The following is a 24,396-nucleotide window of genomic DNA, read 5'->3' as shown; positions in this document are numbered from 1 at the left end:
CAAGGAGGGCTAAGAACGAGTCCCTTACTACCCAAGCCCGGCAGCCACTCGGTGGCACCAGCACCACGACTCCAGTCTTGTCAGGGCACGTCTGGTGTTAAAGCCTCTGGACCAGGGGAAGAAACCAAGGAAAGACACTCTTCCCGACCACCTGGGTCATACAAGGGCACGGGGCGCCAGGCTTCTGAGTCCCGGGCCCAACGCGGCCCTGGAACCGCAGGCCAGGGACACAGAAGAGTGACAGCCGGCGTCCAGCGAGGTCAGGCCTGCAAGGAGCGGCTCCGCCCCCTGCTCTTCTCCTCCACCCTCCTCTCCTCGGCTCTCCTCCCCTCTGCTTCCCACCCCCTCCCCTCCCCTCCCCTCCGCCCCTCCGGTCCTCTCCCCTCCCCCTCAGCCCCTCCTCCCTCCTCTCTGTCGTCTCCCCTCCCTCCTGCCTCCTCCCTCCCACCCCCTGCTCCTGAAGAGCGCGCGGCGACGGGGACCGGCCGGTTACTTCCTCCAGCGGCGGCGCGGAGCGCGGTGTCGCCCCAGCCCGAGCGCCCCGAGCCCGCCCGCCGCCCCCGGCCGGTGCCGACCTCCCGGAGCGCCTCCCTCGCGCGTCCGCGCCCGCGCCCTCCGCGGCGCGCACCGAGAAGCCCGGGCCCCGAGCCGCCGGCGGCCCTGCCCGGAGCGGCGCGGTAAGAGCCGGGTCTGGGCGGCAGGGGTCCGGCGGGCGGGGGTAGGCGGGGAGCGCCCTCCGGCGCCGGCTCCCCTCCCGGGGAACCCGCAAACCGGGCAGAGGCCGTGGCGGCGCCGAGGTCCGGATCCCGGGGCGCAGCCGTTGTCCGGGCAGGGTGGCGGCTGCTCCCTGGAGTCGCGGTTCGCGAGTCCGGATCCGATCCGCTCGGGGCTCATGTTCCGGGTGGCCGGGTGGCCGGGTGGCTTTGGGGGCGGCGGGCAGGGCGCGGGGTGGGCCGGGCGGTGACGCGCGGAGCCGGCTGCGAACTTGGGCCGCGGGCCCCGGGGTCGCGGAGCCGGCTGGGGCGGGCGGGGCGCGCCAGCTCGTTTCACTAGCTTTTGTTTTAAAAGGAAACGCGGGCGTGGTGGAGGGGGCTCTTGCCACTGGGCGCCCGGCGGACCTGATTTCGCGAAGGGGGACGCCGGAGAGGGTGTCCGAGGGGCCCCGGCGAGCCCAGGCTTACGGGTGGTTTACGGGAGCGCGCCGGGCCCGGGAAGATCTGGGGCACCTGGAACACCTGGGAGGCTGCGTCTCCCCGAAAACACGCCGATCCCAACCCCCCAGGCACCTGCTCGGCCACGTTCAGGATCCTTCCGTTCGAGCGAGACCCCCTCAGGCGCCCCAGGACCTCCGGATCGAGGCGCCTAGGTCCTGCGAGACAAACACTGGGAATCTGTCGGAAATGGGGCTCTGGGTGCGCAAGGCTGCCTTTATTTAAATTCCCATTTTTACAGCATTTTGGATGATAGGGTAATAGCGTTTGTGCGTGTATGATTTTTTTTAAGCACATGAGATTTTTTTTTTTAATATTGGCCTGTATTCAATTTTAGGGTATCCTAAAATAGTAGTTGACATGCTGCTTATTTAGAAAGTAAAGAAATGAGCAGTCCCCTTGGAGATAGGAGTAATTTATTTTAATTTACCACTAAGAGATTATGTTTGTTCCCTGCGGTGGAAGCGCCTGTTCGCTGTCTGCCTGCCCACACCACCAATCAGAAAGATAAATCTCTAAGTTAAGGTCTATTAAAATTCTGAATAATATCACAGTACAGTAAATGCCAGCGCCCCGCGACCTGCAGGGAGGTAGGCACTCATTTTTGGGATTAGTCATTCCTCCCTCTAAATTGATAACTTTCAAAGAGAGAAGCAAACCAATCATCAGAACTGCGTTTTGGGTTCGTTTTTCTTTCTCCCCCGCCTCCCCACTCCACATTTACCTAAATACAAATCTGAGCTCTGATCTCACGTAAGTAATCACTTATTCCCATAAGGATACTGTTGTCCGGCAAGTTCTTCTTGTTTTAAATTTTAACCACTCTCAGCCCTTCCATTTCTACCATTTTCCCCTTTCTCTCTCTTTTTTTCTCAAAATCAGCAGTCGATAGGGCAACACTAAGAGGACCTTAGTGTGAAATTGACTTCTGTGGAGAAACTTGGCCCGCCTGCCGCCTTAACAAGCTGTGTTGAATAAAATAAGTGAACTTAAATTTGATTAGTTATGTGTTTGCCACAAACCATTGGTAGAGCACTTTGATTCTACATGGTTTTCACAAAACAAATTAAAAGCTGGACAACAAAAGAATTCTATTCTGTAGCTAGTAATTATAGCTCTTTATGTGGGAGTGGTAGACTGCCTTTCCTTCTGGTATCTGTACACAAAAACCAGGCGAGGCTTTTCATTACCTTCCGCATCCATCCTCCTGTCTCTGTGAGGCTGAAAAATGTAGCATAAAATCTGTAAAACCTGGGAAGAAGATGGATCACTGGCAGCACCCAAGATGTCCTTGCATTTTGGTCTCCTTTTTGAGGCTTGTTAAGGTAATCAACAGGTGACAGGACTTGGTTCATCCAGATCAATGACATTAGCTCCACATTAAGGGGCATTTCACATTATAAGGAGTAGCGAGCAGGGGCCTAGTCTGATAGTATCCGTGTGACGTCTCTGCTTTTTCTGATGTGCTGGGAGGGGCAGGAGGGCCCAGGCCTCATCATTCAGGTCATCCTGGCACATGGAGGAGCTCAGGAGGTAGGGCCATACTCCACTGGGGTTTGGTCTGCACTATGCCTCTTAGATGGCCCACGGTTGCTGTGTGATCCTGGGCCAGGTACCCGAGGTCTCTGGGCCTCTGTTGCCTCACTGTATGATGGTATAACATCTACCACTCAGGGATGTCAGACGATTCAGTGAGCGGGGGAAGGTGTGGTCCCCCAGCTCAGGCTTAGCCTTTACCAAGTGGGAATCTTCCAGGGCGGTGACCATCAGTAGTGAATATTGATTCTTGAGTGCATGTGGATGACATTGTCCACCAAGTGGAGATTCTGAGCAAATGTGGCCACTTTTGTACCCTCTGGACCCCCCTGCCCCAGGAATATTATTTTTTGTCAAAGCTTTTGAGCCTGCACTGGCCACCATGATAATTACCCACACTTAAGGTATTAACAGCCGTCTCCAGTGCCTCTCGCCTCCCCTGTGGCAGTGACTGTCCTCCCACGCTGCCTTTCCAGCCAAGGGGTGTGTGTGTGCGTGTGTGTACGTGTGCCTGTGTATTGAGCTGCTGGGAGGTCTGGTTTAGCCGCAATGTTGACCATAAAGAAAAAACAAGAAAGTACAAACTCGAATTAAGTAGTTACGGGAAAACAGGCTGTTGGCCTCCGCCAGTCAGTCCTGTCTATTGCACAATATTTTAATTACTCAAAGTTCGTGGTTGTAACAGGTAGGAGCACCCAGTGGAGACCGCAGGGTGGGCCGTTAGAGGTACCCTGTAAAGCTTCCTTCTAGACCTGCAGTTCATGGTCAAGGAGCCAGGGGGTGGGTTCCTGTCACTGATGCTCTCCCAGGTTATCTGAAAATCAGCTTTCGTTGCTCTGTTTTTTTCTCTAACACCTTGGCAGGATTATCAAGGTACATTTCTCACTTATTAATATTTAACTTACCCGACCAAACAATTACATTTTAGGGCCCCAAATACGTTTTCAGATTATTACAGCAATCACAAGTCACATGCAGAACTGTCCGATTGTAAGTCACACCTGTAACTCAAAGTTTTCTAGTAGCTACGTTAAATAGTGAAATAGGTGAAATGAATTTCAGTGTATTTCAGTTAACCTAGCACATTTAAATTACATAAACACACAGTCAATATAAAGTTAGTACTGAGATAGTTTACTTTTTTCCCGTGAAATCTTTGACATCGGGGTACATTTTACACGCAGAGCACATCTGAGTTTGCCCTTGCCCTGGGTCAGGCTCTCAGTTAGCCACACGAGGCTGGTGGCTACACATCGGTCTCTGCAGGTCTCGGATAAGCCCAGGCCTTCAAAGCAAGCGAGGCAGATCCATGATTAGAACTGCTTCCTCTTGAAGAAATGCAGGCTGAGCCACACACAGCGCAGACGCATTTTGCGCTTGGGTGCCCTGGGCCGGCACAGGAGGGTTGGTCTCCCTTTTATCAGCCTCCTGCGCCTGTGCTTCCTCACGGCTTGCAGTGGGGAGGGGGCCTCCGAGGCAGCTCTTTTCAGCAGAGTTTCCCGAGTCCGGATCTTCCTGTGAGCTGCCAGGGGCAGGGCATCCCTCGGCTGGCCGGCACGCCCGCAGGTTAAGCTGACTGCCCCGGCGCAGACAGGAGGTGGCCCACGGCCCACACAACAGAGCCCCCCAAGCCCGCACCCCTTGGGGTTGACCTTGGAATTGGCGGTAGAAAGCAGGTCTCCCACTCGTCTACCAGGACACAGGCCCCCTGCTCAGGTCACCCAGCCAGGCTTCCCGGGAGGTTCTGAGCGAAGGCAACTTTATCTGTGCGCCTCAAATCTAAGTGGAATTCAGTGGCAAATTAGCATTATTATTTAATTACTTAAATAGCATCCCCTTTGTGAGAAGAATTCCTGGCATTCAGTTTTGACTGACCTGTTAGGGCTGCGGAACTTGACGGACTCAGCCCAAATTAAGTGTGAATGCGGCCAGTGCAGACTTCTTAAAAAATGGACTTGGTTTGTCGCCTCTTTGACTCTTCATTTCTTTTCTTTTTCCTTTTCTTTTTTTAAGATGAATGATTTTGGAATCAAAAACATGGACCAGGTGGCCCCCGTGTCCAGCAGCTACAGAGGGACACTCAAGGTGAGTAAGTCAGGCTTAATTAAATTTTAAAAAATCAGAAAATGCAATCTCTAGGAGTTAAAAACAATGGGCTGGATCCCAGAAGACTGGTTCTAGCCTTAGCTTTTTAATTTACAGGCTGTGTGACTCTGGACTGTTTGCTTAATCTCTCTGGGTCTCAGTTTTCTAGTCTGTAAAACGGGTGTCCTGGTGCTTGTTTGACTGGCCCTCCAAGATATGCAACCATTTAATTTGTAGATGGTGAGGCCTTTGTAGTTTACTGCTGAGGCTCCTACCAGGTGAAAATTCCTGTGAATTCTCAAGAGAACAGAGCTGTAGAGACTATCTGTTCTGTCCATTCCAGGAGTTTCCTTGGGTGACGGAAAGGCTGTTTAAGAACTGACGTTAAAGAGCCGCTTCTCCCGTCAGAAGCGGCAACGTCCACTGGGATGCAGGCGGCCTGTGCTTCCTGGCAGGACCGTGCAAGCTGATGTGAACTGGAAAACAGATTAAAGATGAGCGAGCCTTCTCCACTGCATAATGAACAGACCTCATGTAGCTTCTGTCTCAGTCCCTTCGGGAACATTCTTTAGCAGCAGAAATTGATAATTTCCCATTTGCCTTCTCCAAATGTGACTGTGAGAGTTGATTTTTTTTTTTCAGTGTTCTATAATAAACATGTCTCAGAAGCAGTGATTTTTAGATTGGCCTCCTCTGAGCTGAATGTTTTTGTACAATGATGTGTCTCGGGCATGTTATGTTTTTCTCTGTATATCATCATGAGATTATTTGTCTGATAGAACCCAAAGAGGCAAAATCTGGCACTGGCCTCTAGAGTATCCATGAAGTTTATCAAACTTCAGGCTAGTGAGTTTTTTGGTTCAATTTGTACAGACATTTCCAGCGTAGCGGAAACCAGACAAGAAATTATGGTACTAAGTTTGAAACGACACCTCTAGAGAGAAAAATTCTGCTATAACTTCAGGGAGTTTGACGGTGCCCATGTGATTTCTGGGTTTGGAGAAGAAACTCATTGCTGAAATTGATGTGTTGAAATACGCAGCAGGAATTTGTCTTGTCTTTGGCTTCCGGTTTTAAAAAAAAAGAACAGTCAAGAGGACAGTCTGGAAAGAAAAGGCATTTCTTAGTCACCTGGGCAGTGCTAGTGGGAATTTTAAAAAATCCGTTGGCTATTTCACCAAAATTAGGGCTGCTATAGGGTTCTTTGTAGATCTAGGTAAGTACTTTGCACTTGCTTGGTTGGTTCTCCCCCCTGTGGGTCTTCGGACATCCTTGCCTTGGGTTTTTGGGGGCTGGTTTCCAACACCATTGGGACATCACTGACTCGAGTGTTTTGGGCTGAGCTCCAGCTTCTGCCTGTCCTCTTATGTAATGCGTCATTCATTGTTCCGCACTTCTAAAAAGAAAGCACACAGACCGTTTTAGTTGTAAATGTGTTACACATTTTTTTAATTGATGACTCAGCAGATGGGTCATTGCGTTACACATAACATGGGATTTCCAGCTTATGTTGGAAAAAAATAACCTTTCTTCACGTTTTTCCTCAACAAGTGAGGCAATGATGAATCAAGCCTTTATCTGTTACTTATAAGTGAGCCTTGCATTAAAGGCTATTTCATTTATAAATATTAGATGAGATTATTAGAAATCCTCTCAATGTGAGGTTTATCTTTCTCTGTGTAACTCTCCTCCTCTTTCTCCTAAATTATAGGTAGTTCACCTTTAAACCTATTTCCTTTGGAAATCTTTCCCCTTAATATTTGATGGCGGGGGTCATTTTGAATATACTTTCCTTGTACAGAATTAAGCCTTAAGGAATGTTCTCATATGGGATAGCGGAGGGAAAACTTCTGGTTTCAGTTAAAGTGTTTCATGGTAAACATTTCAGAATAAATGCTTCCACAGATATAGTAATATAGTTCCTCATTTGATTTTTGATTTCCAGTCGCTTGCCTTTTGTTTTAACAGCGGTGAGCTGAAACTGTCCAGCCAAGGGTCATTTTTCTTCTGTACTCAGTTTCTCTCCCGCGTAGCTTACAAGGGCCAGGTGTTTGGACCAGGTGGTCTCTGAGATCCCTCCCTCCCAGCACTGCTCTAAGATCCTCTTGTTTTAAGTTAGTTTACTTAATGTATTCATTTAAATTGGTTAGGCCATTAAAAATAAATTCCCTGGCATACCTCTGGCCCTGAGGCTGATTACAGGCACACGCTGTCAGGTGGTACCGATGGTACTTCGCTTTGCTGCGTGTTTTACACATTGAAGGTTTGCGGCCACCCCGCATCCAGCAAGTTGATCGGCACCGTTTTCCCAACAGCGTTTGCTCACCTCGTGTCTCTAGGTCACGTTTGGTAATTCCCGCAATATTTCAAACCCTCCACCAGCAAAATAGATGAAGGTTCAGATGATGGTTAGCATTTTTTAGCAGTAAAGTATTTTTTAATTAAGCGTTGTTTTTTTTTTTAGACATGATACTCTTGCACACTTAATTGACCATAAATGCGTGTCACTTTTCTACGCACCTGGAAACCAAAAAATTTGTGTGACTTGCTTTACTGCGATATTTGCTTTATCGCAGTGGTCTGCAGTGTGTCTCCAAGGTGTGCCTGTAAATCCAGAGTGAAGTATAATCACTTTGACCCTCTCAGAAGTCTACTCAGGCTGGCCTATTCCATGCGTGACTGTATAACTGGCAGTTTAATTGGGGTGCCTCAGTGAGACTGCCTATGAACCACTTTTAAAGGACATCATTAAGTAAGTCAGATAATCACGTTTTGGTTTTCTTTCCATCTGCTTCTGCAGCGCCAGCCCGCCTTTGACACCTTCGACGGGTCCCTGCTTGCCGTTTTCCCCTCGTTAAATGAGGAGCAAACACTCCAAGAAGTGCCAACAGGCTTGGATTCAATTTCTCATGGTAATTTGTTACTCAGACTTGACAAACTGAGCATGATGTCCGTAAGTCGTCCAGTTAATAGAGAGATGGCAATTCCCAGGCGACGAACGTCGGCGTCTTGAATCTTGGGTGGGAAGAGTCAGGTGGAGGCCCTGCGCCGGAGAAGACGGGTTTCCTTTTTCACGCATGTGGTGGCTGGTGTCCTCACCTGCCAGACACACCCCAGGGAGAGCGGGGGCCCTTAGCTTTCCCTTGGGCTGTTTCCGGCTGCAGCCAGCCCAGCCTCACCTGCCAGTCTGCTGCGTGAAGCAGGCCAGTGGACGTTAAAATGCATCCCAGCTTTTCACCCTGTGTTTGCATCATTACATAGATCGTCCCTCCGCCCCCAACTCCGAGTTTTGGGGCAACAAATTATTCTTGCCCATCGTTACCCATCTGTGTTTGCTTCCGGAGCTGTTTATTCTTTTTAAAGGACTAGCACGTTGGACGGTGCCTCTGCCATTACTATGATACAGTTACTGGTTGGAAACATTCCAGAGGCTACTTTGTCATATGAAGTAGGTGCTAGAGAATACAGCGCAGAAAGTTAATGAAAACACGTATGCTTGCATAAGCGTGCTGCCGTGTGACGATCATTTATCACACTTGAAATTGCTGAGGGAATCCAGAGAAGGTGGTTTTCAATAAAAATGGAAGGTGTGCGGACGTCACAGGTGCCAAGCACGGTGTGTTCCTTTTATGCCTGACGTCCCTTTGCCTGCTGCTTTGTGTTAGTGGAAGTCACTTCCAGGTTAGGCATTGACAGCCCCTTAAGCCATGCCGTTTCTTTCGTTGTCTAACGTTGAAGTAAAGCCTTAAATAGAAATGTTACCTGGGCATCACCACTTTATGAAGTTTTGCAAAATAAAACTTGAGTTTTATTCGAGATTTTTTATAAGTGTAGTTATGAGATGTGTAATATTTTCTCGGTTTCAGTCAAAAACATTTTTTGTTAATATTTATACTCTTCTGAGGAGTGATGCTGAAGGTTTGAGATCAGAATTGTTCTTCCCTAAAGACCAGGATGTTCCCTTGCTCGGTCCTGCCTGTGTTGTCGCCGGCTTGAACTCCTAACGTCCTGGGGTTTTCTTTTCCAGACTCGACCAACTGTGAGTTGCCTCTGTTGACCCCGTGCAGCAAGGCTGTGATGAGTCAAGCCTTAAAAGCTACCTTCAGTGGCTTCAAAAAGGAGCAGCGCCGCCTCGGCATCCCAAAGAGTAGGTGCTGCTCCCCAGGGCTGCTTTCTGCGCCTGTGTCGTCCTGGATGGACGCACTGTGCTGCCATGGCTGGGATGGCTTGTTCAGAGCATCTTGCAAAGGGTGGCAGAGGTGTCATTTAGCTGGGCCAGTTTTTATTTCCAAACCCAGCCAGCCAAACACTGCTGTTAGTGTCTCAGAACCTTCCAGGGTCTCTCACTCATTTTCCTGGACTTTGGTGCCCTTCTGGACTCTGTGGGTAAATCAGGAGTGCCTCTGGTCTCACTGCCCCCTTCCCCTTACGTCTTCTGTCTTTTCTTCCCTCCCCGGTAGATCCCTGGCTGTGGACTGAGCAGCAGGTGTGCCAGTGGCTTCTCTGGGCCACCAACGAATTCAGTCTGGTGAACGTCAACCTGCAGAGGTTCGGCATGACCGGCCAGGTGTTGTGTAACCTTGGCAAGGAGCGCTTTCTGGAGCTGGCACCCGACTTTGTGGGCGACATCCTCTGGGAACACCTGGAGCAGATGATCAAAGGTACCCACTGAGCAACTGGGCTCCCCCGGGAGAGGTGCACACGGCAGGGACCAGTGATGGTGGGGGGCCGTGCTCTATAGCCGTAGGGTCGGCGTTTCAAGTGATGGAGGGCAGATCGTCTGAAAACACCACTGGAATGAGTCAACGACCTGGCAGAGGGGATGGATTTTGATTCCACTTGAGTGCATGTGGGGGGTGGGGGAGTGTGAGCCACAAGGCAGTGGCCTTAGTCACCAACTTGTTCGCTGTCACCAGACATCATGTGTTGAAAGCAGATGTGGTGGCTCAGATGGGGAGGCGAGGCAGCAAGGTTGCCCAGGCTTTGGGGCCCACCTGACAGAGCCTTTAGCAATCAGGCAGCCTCTGTGAAAGGGAGCCTTTATTCAGATAAGCTGTGAATTTTATAGTAAATTTTCCTAAGACCAGATGGAATCCAACAAAAAGATTTCTTTTTTCTCTTCCTGTTTTCTCTTTAGGTTTTGTTTTTAAACAAATGTGGAAGTAATTGATCTATATTTACTCACTGACATACAGAAACTAGCCTTTGAGCAAAAAAAAAAAAAACAAAAAACAAAAAAACAAAAAACTTTCCTCCTATAGAAAGTCTTGATTTTGACCTTAAAAGAGTGTTGAGAACAATATTAAAAAGTCATTGAGTTAAACAGGAAAAGCATTATCGTGAGGGATCATTCAAGTTAAAAATACAAGAAAATAAGCCTGTTAGTGGAGTTCAGGGAAATAGGCCCTCATTTAATTGATTTTAAACTCTGAGTTTCGCCGTCTGTTACAGACTCAGAATCGTAAAAAGATCTAGGGGGTGTCTGCCAGCCCCCTTTAGTTACGGCTTCTGAGGGCCAGGGAAACTTACTTTTAAAGCCCTCAAATTTTCCCTGAATTTGGACAAGTCTGATCTGACAAGTTCCTTGGGAATCTGTTTGTTGGCAGTTGGTCCTGTTTTGCCGTTTGTAGGCGTGTGAGTCTGTGTGGGTCTGGCTTTGTTGGGGGAGGGGCGTGGGGGTTCAGGGTGTTTGTAGGAGGTAAACGCATGCAGGGAATGCTAACTGGTTTCCCTTCAAAGTTCCCTGGCACGTGTGTCCCCGTTCAGACGCTGTGGGCCTCTTTCTGTAGCTCCCCCTCCGCCCCGGACACACTGAGGAGCATAAACCTCACCAGGGCAGGAACTGTGTCCGTGTTACTAATCTATGGGATTCCAGCCCCTGGGGCAGGGGGTACTTGATAAGCATCTAACTGTTGACCATGTGGATAAATTCAATACACCATCTAGGTCTCTCAAATTATGTAGAATATTTCACTCTGCCAGGGACAGCATTAATTTTGGAAGACTTTTTCTAGTTATTAGAAAAATGTGTCGCTGTCTCTAGTGCATTTAAACAACATGATTACATGGAACACTGTTGGATTAAATGTAAAGCATTAAATGCATTTCACTTTGCTGAAATAACCATAGAACAGTGATTCAGAAAGGAACGTCTTTTTTCTTGTTTAGTTTTAACCCCGATTTGCAATCTTATGTGTCCTGTGTCTCTTTTTCAGAAAACCAGGAAAAGACAGAAGATCAGTATGAAGAAAATTCACACCTCAACTCAGTTCCTCATTGGATTAATAGCAATTCGTTAGGTCAGTGCAATTAATTCTGCCCGTAAGAGCTTGGTTTTAAGTCTTCCTGTTTGACTTACGGAAAGTCCACAGGCAAAGTTTAGACCTGTGCTACATCCCATATGGTGGCCACTCCCCGCCCCCCAATCCAGACCACTGAGCATTTGAAGGGTGGCTGGTCCACAGTGACACGTGCGATGAGAATATAACACACTCCCGTCGGATCCGAAAGTCTTAGTATGGAACAGGGAGTGTAAATATCTCCTTAATAATTTAAAAAATTTTGATTACATATCGAAAGGATAATCTATTAGCTCAAGTAAAGTGTTAAAATTAATTTTACCTGTTTTCCTTTTAGTTTTTTAACATGGCTACGAGAAAACTTAACATGGCATCAGTGGCCTGTATTATCTTTGCCTCGTGTGGTCTGGGTAATTTATAGAGCAAGAAGCAGAGTGAGCTGACTGCTGTGGGCACTGTCACAGGCAGTGTGACAAACGAAGGTGGCGGGCACAGGAAGTGTGTGGACAGCAATACTAAAGTTTGTTTTGAATTGTGGAATTCAGAGAGGTGTCAGGGAACTCAGGTCCTTCCTTCTGGTGGTTGGCACCGGTGCGCGTGGATTACGGTGGTCCCCGGCCGGCGTGGGCAGGCTCACTGGAGATGTTCCCTTACGAGTCACGTACTAGACGGCAGACCACTTAGCCTGCCTGAGCCTTAGTTTCCTCGGGAGCCGAAAGAGCCAGTGACCCTGTCAGCGTGAGGCTCACGTGGATGCAGTCAGTAAACGAGAGATGTAGAAATATTCACAATGCAGCATTGCACCCGGGGTCCAGAGGCTGCAGGCATTTTGGAAAGGGGCTCATTGACTAAGAAGATAAATTGAGAATAGGAGGACTCCGTGAAAAACCTTCACATTTCCACCAAGAGCTTGCGGGGGACTGGTGTGCGCAGAGCTGCTCGAGTTCCGTCTGGTTTGAGGTGTGCGGGGTCTGAGGTGGTCCCGTTCAGGTCACCTGACAGCTCTGCCGTCTGTGGTTCATTTCCAGGTTTCGGCGTGGAGCAGGCGCCCTATGGAATGCAGACGCAGAACTACCCCAAAGGCAGCCTCCTGGACGGCCTGTGTCCGGCAGCCTCCGCGCCCAGCACGCTTGGTCCTGAGCAGGACTTTCAGATGTTCCCCAAGGCTCGTCTCAACACCGTCAGCGTCAACTACTGCTCCGTCAGCCGGGACTTCCCGGGCGGCAACTTGAATCTGCTCTCCAGCAGTTCTGGTAAGATCCAGGCTTCTAAGCACTCCTCTTATCCGGGTTGTTGGTCTGATTCCCGGAGCCACAGTCAGACTGTGACACAAGCTTCTTAATCAGCCGTCCCGTGTTCAGCCATTGGACGAGATCAAGGGCTCGTTCGCTGGGTCACCGCCACAGGCAGTTGGTGCTCAGCGGGCAGATTCCTGATGTGCCTCAGGCTCAGGTCTGGGTACTGGGGTGTCAGGTACATGACGCAGCCCCTGCTCTTGCAGCCAGATTCCTCCACCCCCGGTGATACGGGGGAGACGGCATGGGAACAAACAGATCTCTTTTTGTAAAGATGCATGTATACCATACGCAAAGCTCAGGTCGAATTTTCCCGTATGCGTGCCTGTCTAACAGCCACCCAGACTGAGGCAGAGAGGTTGCCAGCACCTCACAGGGCTCCCTCATACCCCTTCTCGGTCGGTAGCATCCCCACTCCAAGGGGATACCATCGACTTTCACCATCAGAGTTTTTCCTGTTCTTGAACTTGATAGGAATGGAATCGCACCCTGTGCTCCCTTCTGTGTTTGTCTTCTGCTCACCATGTGTCTGAGACCCATGCACACTGCTGGAGGCGGCGGCCAGCTGCCCCCTTTCCTTGTGTAGCACCCCACTCGAGCTAGATTGGACACACCCGTCCTACTGTGGATGGAAGGCGCCCTCATGTAGTGCATTTGTCATCAAGAACAGGCAGCTCAGTTTCAGGGCATCACGAACAGTCTGGGTGACTCTGCACCAGCCCAGTGAGCGCCCAAAGCGGGGTGGCGGTGATGGCACCGCCGTCATCCTTGGTCGGCAGTGGCGCAGGACACCTCGTTGCCCTGGAGGAGTCAGACTCTGTGGTTGTCTCTGCCAGGCAAGCCCGGAGACCACGAGTCCCCTGAGAACGGCGCTGGCGCCGACAGCTTCGAGAGCTCGGAGTCGCTGCTGCAGTCCTGGAACAGCCAGTCGTCCCTGCTGGACGTACAGCGGGTGCCCTCCTTCGAGAGCTTCGAGGACGACTGCAGCCAGTCCCTCTGCCTCAACAAGCCGACCATGTCCTTCAAGGACTACATCCAGGAGAGGAGCGACCCGGCCGAGCAAGGCAAACCAGTCATACCAGCGGCCGTGCTGGCCGGCTTCACAGGTGAGCGGGCTGCTCCAGGTCCCCGTCCCTCCCCGGCGCCCGCCCAGCCCCGCGCCCACGTGTTTATCAAGGGCGTTTCTTGTCGGTGCACGTCGCGTGGACACCCCGCGTTCTGTGCGTGGGGCGTAATCCTTCCTCCAAGCAATCCGTGTCCCTAAATTCTAAAAAGGCCAACCTTGTAGGGGTTTTTAATGTGAGCTCCTTGGCGTGGAGACGAGCCCACAGGCTGCCTCCTCACCTGGGATGTGCCTGGCCGTTCCCGAGAGGAGGAGCAGCAGGGGACATGGGCCTCTGGAGGTTCAGCTGTGACTCACCCCTGCCAGGAATGTCAGAGAATGTAAACTGGCCCCGGGAGGGGCAGCGGAGCCAGCCTCAAACAACACAGGGACTGTTTACCTTTTCTTGCTTCTAAAACTCCATCTCAGTTTTAAGGTTTGGGTAAGAGCTATTCTAGGCCAGGGACAAATATTAAAGCTGTTTTTAGAAGCAGATAGTTCCAGTACTTTAGCGAAAAATAGCAGAAATTTTTTTTCATGGTTTCATGTGTCCTTAAATGTGCCTTTTTTTTTCCTTCCATATTTGGACCATATGGAGCTACTGGGGATTTAAAAAAATGCCTACTTTAAAAAAATCCAATAGGTTACAATGAGAGTACGTAGGCATCCGTTTTTTCTGCCGTGTGAAACAAAGAGCCGTGAAAATGCATTAAAATACTCAGGTTGTGAAAACTGCTGTTAATTTTTGTACGTGGGAGTCAGGGCCTGATAAGAAAGTAAACAGCGGTGGTGCTGGTGTTTTTCATCTTAATATCTGTTACCGTTTGTTGCCTGACAGCTCTGTGTGGTTAACTGGGCGTGATGGGTAAACCCGAGGGCGGCCCAGCACTGGTGGTATTAACCCATTTTACAGATGGGGAAATGGGCTCAGGGGAAGACAGCTGTCTGGTCACACAGCTCAGACAAACAGCCTTTGAGCCTTGGGGAACAGCTCTTGGATGGACACATGACCCAGGGCAGAGCGCCTGGCCGCTGAGACACAGGATTCTTCGTCTTTAAAAGATTGATACAGTGATACTCAGCTTCACAGCGGCAGAGATTCTAAGTATTATCAAAAAAATGTTTACGAAAAGCCCTTTGGAAAGCATGTACGTCACCAGACAGAGGTGGGGAGACCGTGGACATAGCTCCAGATGCCCAGATGCCTGTGGAGTAAACCGAGTCCTGGATTATGTAATTTACCCACCATCATCGGGCAGAAAGACTCATCATAGGATTCCAGGAATGACATGCCTCACTCTGTGTTGAAACGCCCCTTCAGCCGCCCCCACCGCTGTCCCACGGGGTGTTTCTAGAAATAAACCTTGAAAGTTATTACATAAGGAACAATTAAACAGGATGAGGAATTTTGATGCCAAGAGTTGGTGGCCCAGAATTTTCTTCTCCAGAAATACCAAACCCAGCCATCCAGGGCCTCGTGACCTCTTTTCCAGGAGTAGGAGGCATGGAGGAAGCCCTGGCCTGGGTGTCTGGCCTCCTCCCATTAAAGCATCCAGGGCTGTTACCAGCACCCAGAGTCACACCTTCTTACTTTGGCACCCAGTCCAGAGCTGGGTCTCACATTCTTTGTTTCAGCAGGATGACGGAAGCTTTGCTATGTTTTGAATCTACAAAAACAAATAACCCGCCCCTTTCCCCCCAGGAAGTGGACCTATCCAGTTGTGGCAGTTTCTCCTGGAATTGCTCTCCGACAAATCCTGCCAGTCCTTCATCAGCTGGACCGGGGACGGGTGGGAGTTTAAGCTGGCGGACCCCGACGAGGTAGGTCCAGCACCTAGGAAATCCATCTCCCAGCTCTAAAACCCGATTTTGTCACTTGGGGTTCCCAGAGTCAATTCTCGGCACAAGAAAGGGTTCACCAGGGCACAGATGAGAACACTTCTACACAAGGCATTTCTGACTGTCGGGGAAACGTGGAGTCTTGTTTTGCTGATAAACAGTGTCTGGTGTCCCCTGGTAGAGCACAGGGCAGCGGGCAGGGTTCGTTCATCAGCGTGCTCTGTTGTCTAATCCAGAGGTGCAAGCTGTAAACCGAGGCCCTCGCCTGACCACCTGAAAGTGTCTTAGGAAATTTGCCTGTTAACCTTGGGGGGACTCAGCCGCTAGTTGCTCCATGCCAGCCCTCTGGCTGGGCTTCCGTGCCCCTCAGCTGAGCTTGGCAGAGCTGTACCAGCGAAATCAGCGGGCAGGTCTGATACCAGCCCCTCCAGGACCTTGGTCTCTGGCACAGGTAGAGTGCGGTCTGTCGCCTCCCTGATTCCCGGGGGCAGAAGCATCAAGGGCTGCACAGTGTCACGTGGCTCCAATCCCAGTGGACGTGGCGGTTACATGCGAACCCCGGAGGTGGGGGCACCCCCCTGATTCCTAACCCTTGACTCCCAGAGGTTTTTCTGAGTGAGAGGCCTCACCTCCATCCTCAGACAAGCAGCCGGGGGATGCAGTGCCCAGGGAACGTGCTTGAAAGCGGCTGCAGCTCTGTTGTCCTTGTATGGTTGGGTCCTGGCAGGCGAGCACGCGTCAGAACCCTAGTCAGGGGCGAACGTCATTCACTTTTTCTTAATTGTCACATAATTGAACTCTTTTCCATCCATCCCCCAGGTGGCCCGCCGGTGGGGAAAGAGGAAAAACAAGCCCAAGATGAACTACGAGAAGCTGAGCCGGGGTTTGCGCTATTACTACGACAAGAACATCATCCACAAGACGTCAGGGAAGCGCTACGTGTACCGCTTCGTGTGCGACCTGCAGAACTTGCTGGGCTTCACGCCCGAGGAGCTGCACGCCATCCTGGGCGTCCAGCCGGACACGGAGGACTGAGGCCGCCCGGGGCCGTGCGTGGGGCCATCCTGACCCGCTGCTCCAGGGACCCTGAAAGCTGGGATTGACGCGTCCAGGAACGTCTCCAGGAAGCAGTGGCCTTATTTCCTCCAAAACCGCGGTTCTTCGCTGCAAGCAGCAGGGTTTCTCGCTTCTCAAGCTGCTGACAGGAACACGCTCTTAGGATGCTGTTACATGAGAACGGCCGGGAGAGACACGCTGGGCAGCCGGCCTGGCCCCGGGCGGGCTGTGTTGTGACAGGGTCGCTTGGCCGGTGGGGAATTCTCCACAGAGCGAGCGTGTCGTGGACACACGGTTTGGGACTTTTCTTTTGCCTCTGGCAACCAGGAATCGCAAATGCAAAAGGTCTCTGGTTCAGAGGGGAGGAGGGGAAGGAAACAATCATGCCATTTCAGAAGTTAGTTTGTATATATGACTGTAATCTTATAATTGCTGTCAAAATCCCCTAACAGTCCTATTTAACAGAAATTGTATATTGTAATTTAAAATAATTATCTAATTGTATGTGAGAGAAGAATGTGGACATCCAGTGTGTATTCCATTTTTTTAAGAGCACATGTGGCGTTTTGCAAACATTGATTCTGCCAAGGGCAGAACAGGGGAGGCTGTAAAGTGTGTACTATTTACATGTAACAGGCCTACAGGAATAAGGTCTAAGGGTTGATTCCCGTTTTTCATCTTGTTTAGTTTTGCCTGGGTTATTCTCTATGGCAAGGACTTTGTACATTTGGGAATTTTTATAAGAAACTTAATGTTATTATCTGCAGTCTCATCCGGCCCCTTTGCTTCTCCTTTAATTGTAATGTAAAAGCTATAAAGCAGTATTTTTCTTGACAAATGGCGTAAGTTTTCCATTTCTATGCATGCCTTTAAATCAGTTTATACACGAAACTTATTTTATTTTTCAGTGTAACTGTATTTCCCCAACCGCTAACCTCCCCGGCCAGCCATTTCCTTCCCGTGCCCCACCCCCAAGCCCCGAGTTATTCTGTATGATTAAAATAAGAATCCTATTTTTGGAAATAAGCGACTCCTTTTCAGAGATCAGGAGGGATTTGTGTAGCAGCTATTTTTACTGCAAAAGCAATTCACTGGAAAAAAAACAAATGTAATTTGTAAGAAAGATTTATTTTTATCTCCCTGTAAAGTTAACGTATTGTACAGAGCTGAAGGTTCAGGGGGAGGGCACTCTGGGACGTGAGTGAAGCATGATTTGCCTCACCCTGTTCACCTGCCGAGTCTTGGACTCTCCGGATACCTAGCTGCTCCTTTCTGTTCAACATCCGCAGGCAGAGAGATTTTTTTCCCATATTTTTTTCTAATGCAAAATGGCCAGAGACGAAGAGAGGGCAGACCAGATGGGAACCAGAAGGCACTGGGGTCCTTCAGGTGAAAACGTCTTAATCATGGTGGAGACTTTTGTCATTGTTTCAAAGGAATCCCTGGGTCAGCGTGTGCTCCTGACTTTGTAAATGATCGAGTCAAGTTCACAGCCTTCAGGAGCAGCGTGAGGGGACACGGGCCAGCGGTGACATCTCTAAAGAAGACTTGTTTGTGCAGTAAGACCAGGGGTTTGGGTGGTAGGAGCAGCAGAGCCGCTACGGGAACCACTAGGTCTTGGTGCCCACACAAGACCGTTTCCAGCATCTTTAAGCACAGGATGTTTTTCTCAAGCAAGACCTGTTTATATCTCCGACATCTGCTTGTAACATCAACAGACTTGGGCCTGAGAACATCTTGCTGCTGAAAAAAATCTTATTTTTAAGAGTTTTAATAGGTGGTTGAACCACATGAAATTGCTTGTGTTGGTCTTTTTTTAATCGACAGAGTTGGCAGTTTCACGTGGCTCAAACCAAGAGTTCTGGAAATGCAGTCCATGATAAACCTTTTGGCATGGTAATGAACAGACCTTAAGTATAAAAATTTTGTAATTTGGCTTCTTTCTCAAATAATAAAGTATTTTGTTTATATAAACTCCTTGTCAGGGTCTTCATTCTTTGGTGGAGTGGGGATGCTGGGCTCAGAACTGCCCGCCACTCAGTGGCACTCGGTCATTCAGAGTCACATCTCCTTGTCACTAACTTCACACACCCACTGCCTCGTAACTCAGGACCAAGCTGGAACCACCTGTGAGCCCTTACTGAAGGAGTTCCGAAACAGTGTTCCTTAAAGTGAAAAATTCTTTAAGGAAGGGATTAGAATAGAAAGATTCAGGTGTCTTGTCTTTGCCAAGGGTTTGGCGGAGATAACAAGAGATCTGAGGGTGTTTCTATGGAGAGCATTAGGATTTGAGGCTCAAGGACTTTTGTAACTGGGGTCATGGCTCTCGTGGAGCTCCGCCATTGCCGAGACGACTAAAGTGAGGTGGGGGTGATGGTCCTCGGACACTTGTGCTCAAACCCATTCCTGGGCTTCCTCTCCACTCTCCAAAATTAGCAAGGATTCCCAAACCATCAGTGGTTCATGTCAGTGGTGAGCTGGGGCCAGCTCCCCGTGGGCTGGCGGGAGCCGATGGAGCAGGTGTCTTTCCAGCTTTGCATCAGTGACGTATTGGTAGCTTGAACTTGGTCGGGATGAGAGTATTTATACCACTGAGATCAGCAAACACTACAGATCAGGGCTCCCCCACCGTACCTTCTCGGGGAGCTGGTTGTTAAACATTTACCAGCACAGCACTGGTGGTCAATGTTTATTTACCATATTGGAAATTAAAACAAATGTTAAAATAGGAATTCACTTTTGAAATAACATATCTATAGAAAGATCTTTGTGAAAAGTAGCTTTTTCCCCAAAATGTGAGAATGGCATTGTTTTACATGTTTTCAAACCTCTTTGATACCTGGTTTAATAGAAGAGAGCTGCATTCTTACAATGGCCTCTGTATTCAGTCCCTTGTGATACATTTTTGGAGAAAATCAGGACTCACACAGATATGTAATTGGAAGAGGGTGGTGTATTGAATAGCTGTTTCAGGTAACTGGAAATCGTTTTATACTACACCCAAACTAACAAATGGTAGTTTCTTAAAGGGTAATTGGAGTTGGAGTTACATATGAAATCATATCAATAAACTTGCTGATAAATTCCATTGGTCTTGCACTTTGACTGGGCCTGTTACCCACGTGTGATTTCGTAATACGCATTAGTCATCGGAAAATATTGCTTCAAAATGTTGACACATTTCAACACACAATATTAAACTATCACAGGAGTTACTATCATCACCAATCTCACCAGAAAATTACTGGCAAGCTCTCAAGCTCACAGCGGCAGATATAAATTGTCAAAAATTCGAATTTCCATTTGAAAGCTTAATTTTTATGATTAGCAGCAAATAAATACACTGAGTTTTTTTCTTGTTTTTTTTTTTTTGAAAACCTTTCATTTCCTTTACTTTTGAGGGAACACCCGTCATCCACAAGTCCGCGTGAATGTAATGCGTCAGTTGCTCTTTCAAGTAGAAACGGTGCTCATGGGTGAAGTGGTCAGTTTAGCTTGCAACTCACACATGCAACTGCTTTTCCCTGGACAACCAATCTACCTTGGTAGCACCAGAACTTCTGTGTGCTTTCCATTCTATTACCCAGAAACTAAAAAGATGTGTATTCACTTACTAATAAAATTGATTTCACTGCTTCATCAAGGACATTTTTTAAGGAAACTGGTAATTTTTTTCCCTGCAAGGACCTATTGAAAATGCAGCAATTGCCAGTACAGTTTAGTGCTAAAGCTCCAGCGTTTGCCATTCTTTGATTTTGCATCATCCGTGCAAATATCAACACAGTAAAAAAAAGGGAAAAAAAGGCAAATATTTTATATTTTAATATTATTATAAAAATCATTTTGACCGTGAGGACTCCCTGAAAGGATGTTGTTGTTGGACCTCACTTTGAGGACTGTTCTAGAAATCAGAGAAGCTCACCCAGAACAGACAGAGTGGAACTGGGACAGGATGGGGGGCAGGGTGGGAAATTCTTCCTTTTGCGTCTCTAATCCAGTGTCCAAATTTCCAGTCGTACCCTTTCAGAGCCAGTTAAGATTAAGCATTTTTTATTTAACATGAAAAGAATTGTCTAATGTCTGCATGATAGGGAAGAAGTTCATCCCCACAGGATGAAATGGATCCTTTCAAACTCTTTCTACCAGCCTCACTCTTTGGTCCTTTAACCCATTCCACTCTAACTCTAACCCCCTTTTTAAAAAAGCCATTCTTCCATCATCCTAAGGACCAAACATCTTGTTAATAATTCTCAGATCCTGAGCAATCAGACTATTTTGTTTGGCCAAATTTGCATCAGGCAGGGGCTTCTGTCTTCCCAAGCTACGAGTGGACCCCAGAACACACCCACAAAGTGGCTCCAATAGTTTGTTGATTGTTTATTCACACATCTTTGTACTCATCCTGCCAGCCATCATTTACGAGCAGTTAGGAAATGTCAGGCACTGGGAAGAGACGCATCACTGACAGCCAGACCCTCCATGCTTTGTAGGGGCCTCTTTCTAGTGAAGGAAACCAGGAATAAATATGGTGAGGATGAGCATACAAGTTCCACCCAGAGTGGGAGGCTTGGCGCCCAGCGCTTCAGCTGCGTCTGGGGCTGGAGTCTGGACAATAACCATGCACATTGGCAGGCAGGTTGTAACAAGAGGGGATGAGGAATCAGCCCTGCCCAGGGCTGTGAGGGGCTTGGGGGCCCACAGTGCTGAAATGTCTCTGCGGTCAGCCTTGTAGTGGGGATCAAAGGCTCAGTGACCTGGGTCTCTTTCCTTCTCTTTGGAATCAGTTTCCTGGGATAACTGTAACACAGTCCACAGATTGGGTGGGTTAAATAATGTAAAATTGTTATCTCTCAGTTTTGGAAGCTGGAAGTCCAAAATCAAGGTGTCAGCAGTTCTGGTTTTTTCTGAGGCGGTGAGGGAGCCTGTGGCCCAGGCCTCTCTCCTTGCCTTATAAATGTCTGTCTTCCCCCTGCCCCAGTCTCTTCAGAGTGTCCTCCCTCTGTGTCAGTGTCCCAATTGCCCCTTTACAAGGACATAGTCATAATAGACTAGAGCCCACTCAAATGACCCATTTTAACTCAGTTACATTCACAGAGACTATCTGCAAAAAAGGTCACATAATGAGCGATGGAGGTTAAGACTCCGATATTTGGATACTGGGAGAACATAGTTCAACGCACAACCACTCTTAGCACTAAATGAGTTAAAATCAGCAGAAGTGGACCCTGAGAACACCAGTCATAAAAGTGAAGTTGGTGGAGGAAGGGCATAGTTCAGTGGTAAAGCACATGCTTAGCATGCACAGTGTCCCAGGTTCAATCCCCAGCACCTCCACTGAAACAAACAAACAAACAAATAAACAAACAAACAAAACTGAGCTTGGATCAGTTGTGCATGTGCACTACAAACTCAAGGGCAACGGCAAAAGATTTATTTTTGAAGTATGGTTGATGTGCTAGGAGAAAAGATAAAATAGAAATATTTATATTGCTTACCTAAAACTATAGAAAGCAGAAAACAAGCCAAAGATAAACAAACAAACAAAAAAACCAAACAGAAGAAGAGCAACAAAAAGAAAACAGTATAAATATGGTAGCTAGTAATCCAAATATATCAATAATCATTTTAAATGTCAATGATCTAAATACATGAATGAAAAGAGAGACTGAGTGGATAAAAAAACAAGACCGAGCAATGGGTTGTCTACAAAAAAAACACCTTCACCTAAAGACACAGATGGAATAAGAGTACGAGGAAGGTGGGGGTGCACACATGGCAGTAGGCGCTTGTCAAAACCCATGGAATGTACAACACGAAGTGTGAGCCCCAATATGAAGTACAGGCTCGGCTAATGACGGCGCACCAGAGCTGGAGCGTCTGCTGCAAGAACCGCACCACACGTAGCACGCCAACAGCGCAGGATGCGTCGTGGCGAGGGGCGAGGGGGCACACGCGAGCCCTCTGCACTTCTTACTCAGCTTTTCTTTAAACCTAAAATTGCTCTTAAAATAGTAAAATGTAAATAAGAAGGACAAGGAAGCTATTCTCACATTAGGTCACAGCTGCCTCCTCCTCTTACCACCAAGCCTCTGTCCTCTCCCTCTGTGGGGTCCCTGCAGCCTGAGCCTTGGCACCCAGAGGACCACCCCTGACACTGGCCTCAGCTGACTGCTATCTCCCTTCCCTCTTGGATAAGGGACTGGGGGCCAGTAGGTCATGGCAGACACCCGGGGACAGACAAGGAGGTTCTGAGCCTGGGTCTGCCAGAGAGACGTTAGGAGTGAGAGATGTGGTTTAACAAAATGAAAGATGGAACCCTGAGGCAGCAGAGTATTGGTCCCCATCCCAGGGCCCACCTCTGGGTGGGGGGTGCTAATTGATTGGAGACCCGCTCAGGGGCCACCTGGGGAGGTATGAGCCACACAGGAGGGAAGGAGCCCAGGTCACTGAATCACCCCGAGCAGAGACAGCCCCTTACAGGGACACTTGGATTGAACACGGCTGCACAAAATCCAAGAATTACAAGACCCAGCCAGTTCCAGTGTAGTCTCCTGAGTTGTGAGGATGGATTCCTGGTCCCAGTTACACGTTTGGGGTCACCCTTCAGTCCAGACCCCTGTCTTCCCACAGTGACCACGTGTAAGAGGAGCAGGAGCCTCAGAGGAGGGGGATCCCCGGGACCTCTGGGGCAGGACCAGCTGTCTCTGCAGCAGAGGGAACCCTTAACTCAGGAGCCTGGCTCTCACCAGGACAGGGCCCCACCACCCTGCCCTGACCTCCTCTTAGGCACAGAACGGGACCGGCCTGGCCCTGCTTTGACCCCCTAGGTCTGCTGTGGGGCCAGGCGGGCCTCGAGTGGCCCAGCTCCAGGCTGTGCTCAGCCCTCCCCCTCCCCCAGGGCCTGGGTAAGTGAGGTCGCTTTCCACTGCCAGCGACGTTAGGGACAACTGCGGACCAGGACCTGGCTGGCCTCCCCTCCCCCGGCCCAGCTGCCCGCCCTGGCGGGCAGGCGCTTGCTTACCTTGGAGACGGAACACCGCAGGGTTCTGAGCGGGCAGTTGGGCCCACAGGACGCTGGTCCTCAGAGGCAGAGCTGCGGAGGCCTCGCCGCCATGGAGGTCCTGCAGGCTGCCCGCGGGGCCACTTTCCAGCTGATCCTGGAGCCCCTGTGGGGCGCTCTGCTGCTTGTTTACGAAAGCCTGACACACGTCCCGGGTCTGCCTGTGCTTCGCTGGGAGAGCCTGGTGTGTGCTGGGGTGCTGGTCCTGGCAGGAAGTGGACGGTACGCTTTAAGAAGGGGGAGGTCGCTTGGAAAAACGTCTTCAGCCCGAGACGAAGTCTGTGGAAAATGTGAAGAGGCTATGGGCCCGACGACTCAGGCCCACGAAGCCCTCAAGCCACCTGGGCCGGAGGCCAGTCCTCCCTTGTTAAAAGTCTTATGCTTTTGGGCCTTGAAAGAAAACCTGAGAAGGACATTGTTTGAGGGCACTGTTGCCTTTATAGAAAAGGCACTGAAGAGCCAGCCTCCTCAACTCTCCCGAGTCGCTGACGGAAAACACACCTTAAAGCCATCAGAGGAGAATGGAGAACGAGCTCAGAAGAAAGAAAAGAATGATCTGAATAAAAGGGTTGGTTTTTCAGAAAGTCCAGAGCGGTTTCACCCAGAAATTGGAAGAAGGGAGCGACAAGTCCAGGGAAAGGAGGAGCTGGGAGGGAGGCTGGAGCGGCCGAAGGCAGGAAAGGCGCAGGTCCTGCAAGACAGAATCAGCCGACTCAGATCCCTCGCAGACCACCTGCTGAAGGCCAGCCCCCTCGCCCCGCCTCCGTGAGGGCCCCGCGGGTGGCGGGCGTGCAGACATCCAGCAGAAGGAGGGGGCAGAAGGTGGCCATCGCCCTGTCCCTGGGGCGGAGGGCGATCTGAAGGGCGTCACTGGTGATGCTGGCCGCAGTGTGCCCCTTCCCCGTCCCCAAGA

The 24,396-nt window shown here is 49.5% G+C and overlaps 1 protein-coding gene across 4 annotated transcripts; it reads left to right on the top strand.

The window, feature by feature from the left end:
* Positions 1–476: 476 nt before the first annotated feature.
* ETS2 (ETS proto-oncogene 2, transcription factor) lies at positions 477–18,397 on the top strand. 4 transcript variants are annotated; one of them, XM_074354190.1, is made up of 11 exons: positions 534–677; positions 1,069–1,412; positions 4,761–4,832; positions 7,633–7,744; positions 8,860–8,979; positions 9,293–9,493; positions 11,048–11,131; positions 12,160–12,384; positions 13,263–13,532; positions 15,231–15,349; positions 16,187–18,397. In XM_074354190.1, the coding sequence occupies exons 2-11, from the start codon at positions 1,401–1,403 to the stop codon at positions 16,400–16,402; spliced, it is 1,431 nt and encodes a 476-aa protein (XP_074210291.1). In that variant the 5' UTR covers positions 534–677; positions 1,069–1,400; the 3' UTR covers positions 16,403–18,397. The 4 variants fall into 4 exon arrangements, with proteins under 4 accessions (XP_074210436.1, XP_074210291.1, XP_074210327.1 ...); XM_074354226.1 differs by lacking the exon at positions 1,069–1,412 and adding an exon at positions 5,176–5,449 and having other exon boundaries at positions 612–677; XM_074354284.1 differs by lacking the exon at positions 534–677 and adding an exon at positions 5,176–5,449.
* The last annotated feature ends 5,999 nt before the right edge of the window (positions 18,398–24,396 follow it).

Source organism: Camelus bactrianus, chromosome 1 (assembly GCF_048773025.1).
Source record: "Camelus bactrianus isolate YW-2024 breed Bactrian camel chromosome 1, ASM4877302v1, whole genome shotgun sequence".
NCBI classification, from domain to species: Eukaryota; Metazoa; Chordata; class Mammalia; order Artiodactyla; family Camelidae; genus Camelus; species Camelus bactrianus.
This window is presented reverse-complemented; position numbering and strand designations above follow the sequence as displayed.

Excerpts from the sequence above, each read along its gene's own strand:
- ETS2 (XM_074354190.1), top strand. Across the intron at positions 11,132-12,159 it reads GATTAATAGCAATTCGTTAG|GTTTCGGCGTGGAGCAGGCG; the intron begins GTCAGTGCAATT and ends GTTCATTTCCAG. Across the intron at positions 12,385-13,262 it reads TCTGCTCTCCAGCAGTTCTG|GCAAGCCCGGAGACCACGAG; the intron begins GTAAGATCCAGG and ends TGTCTCTGCCAG.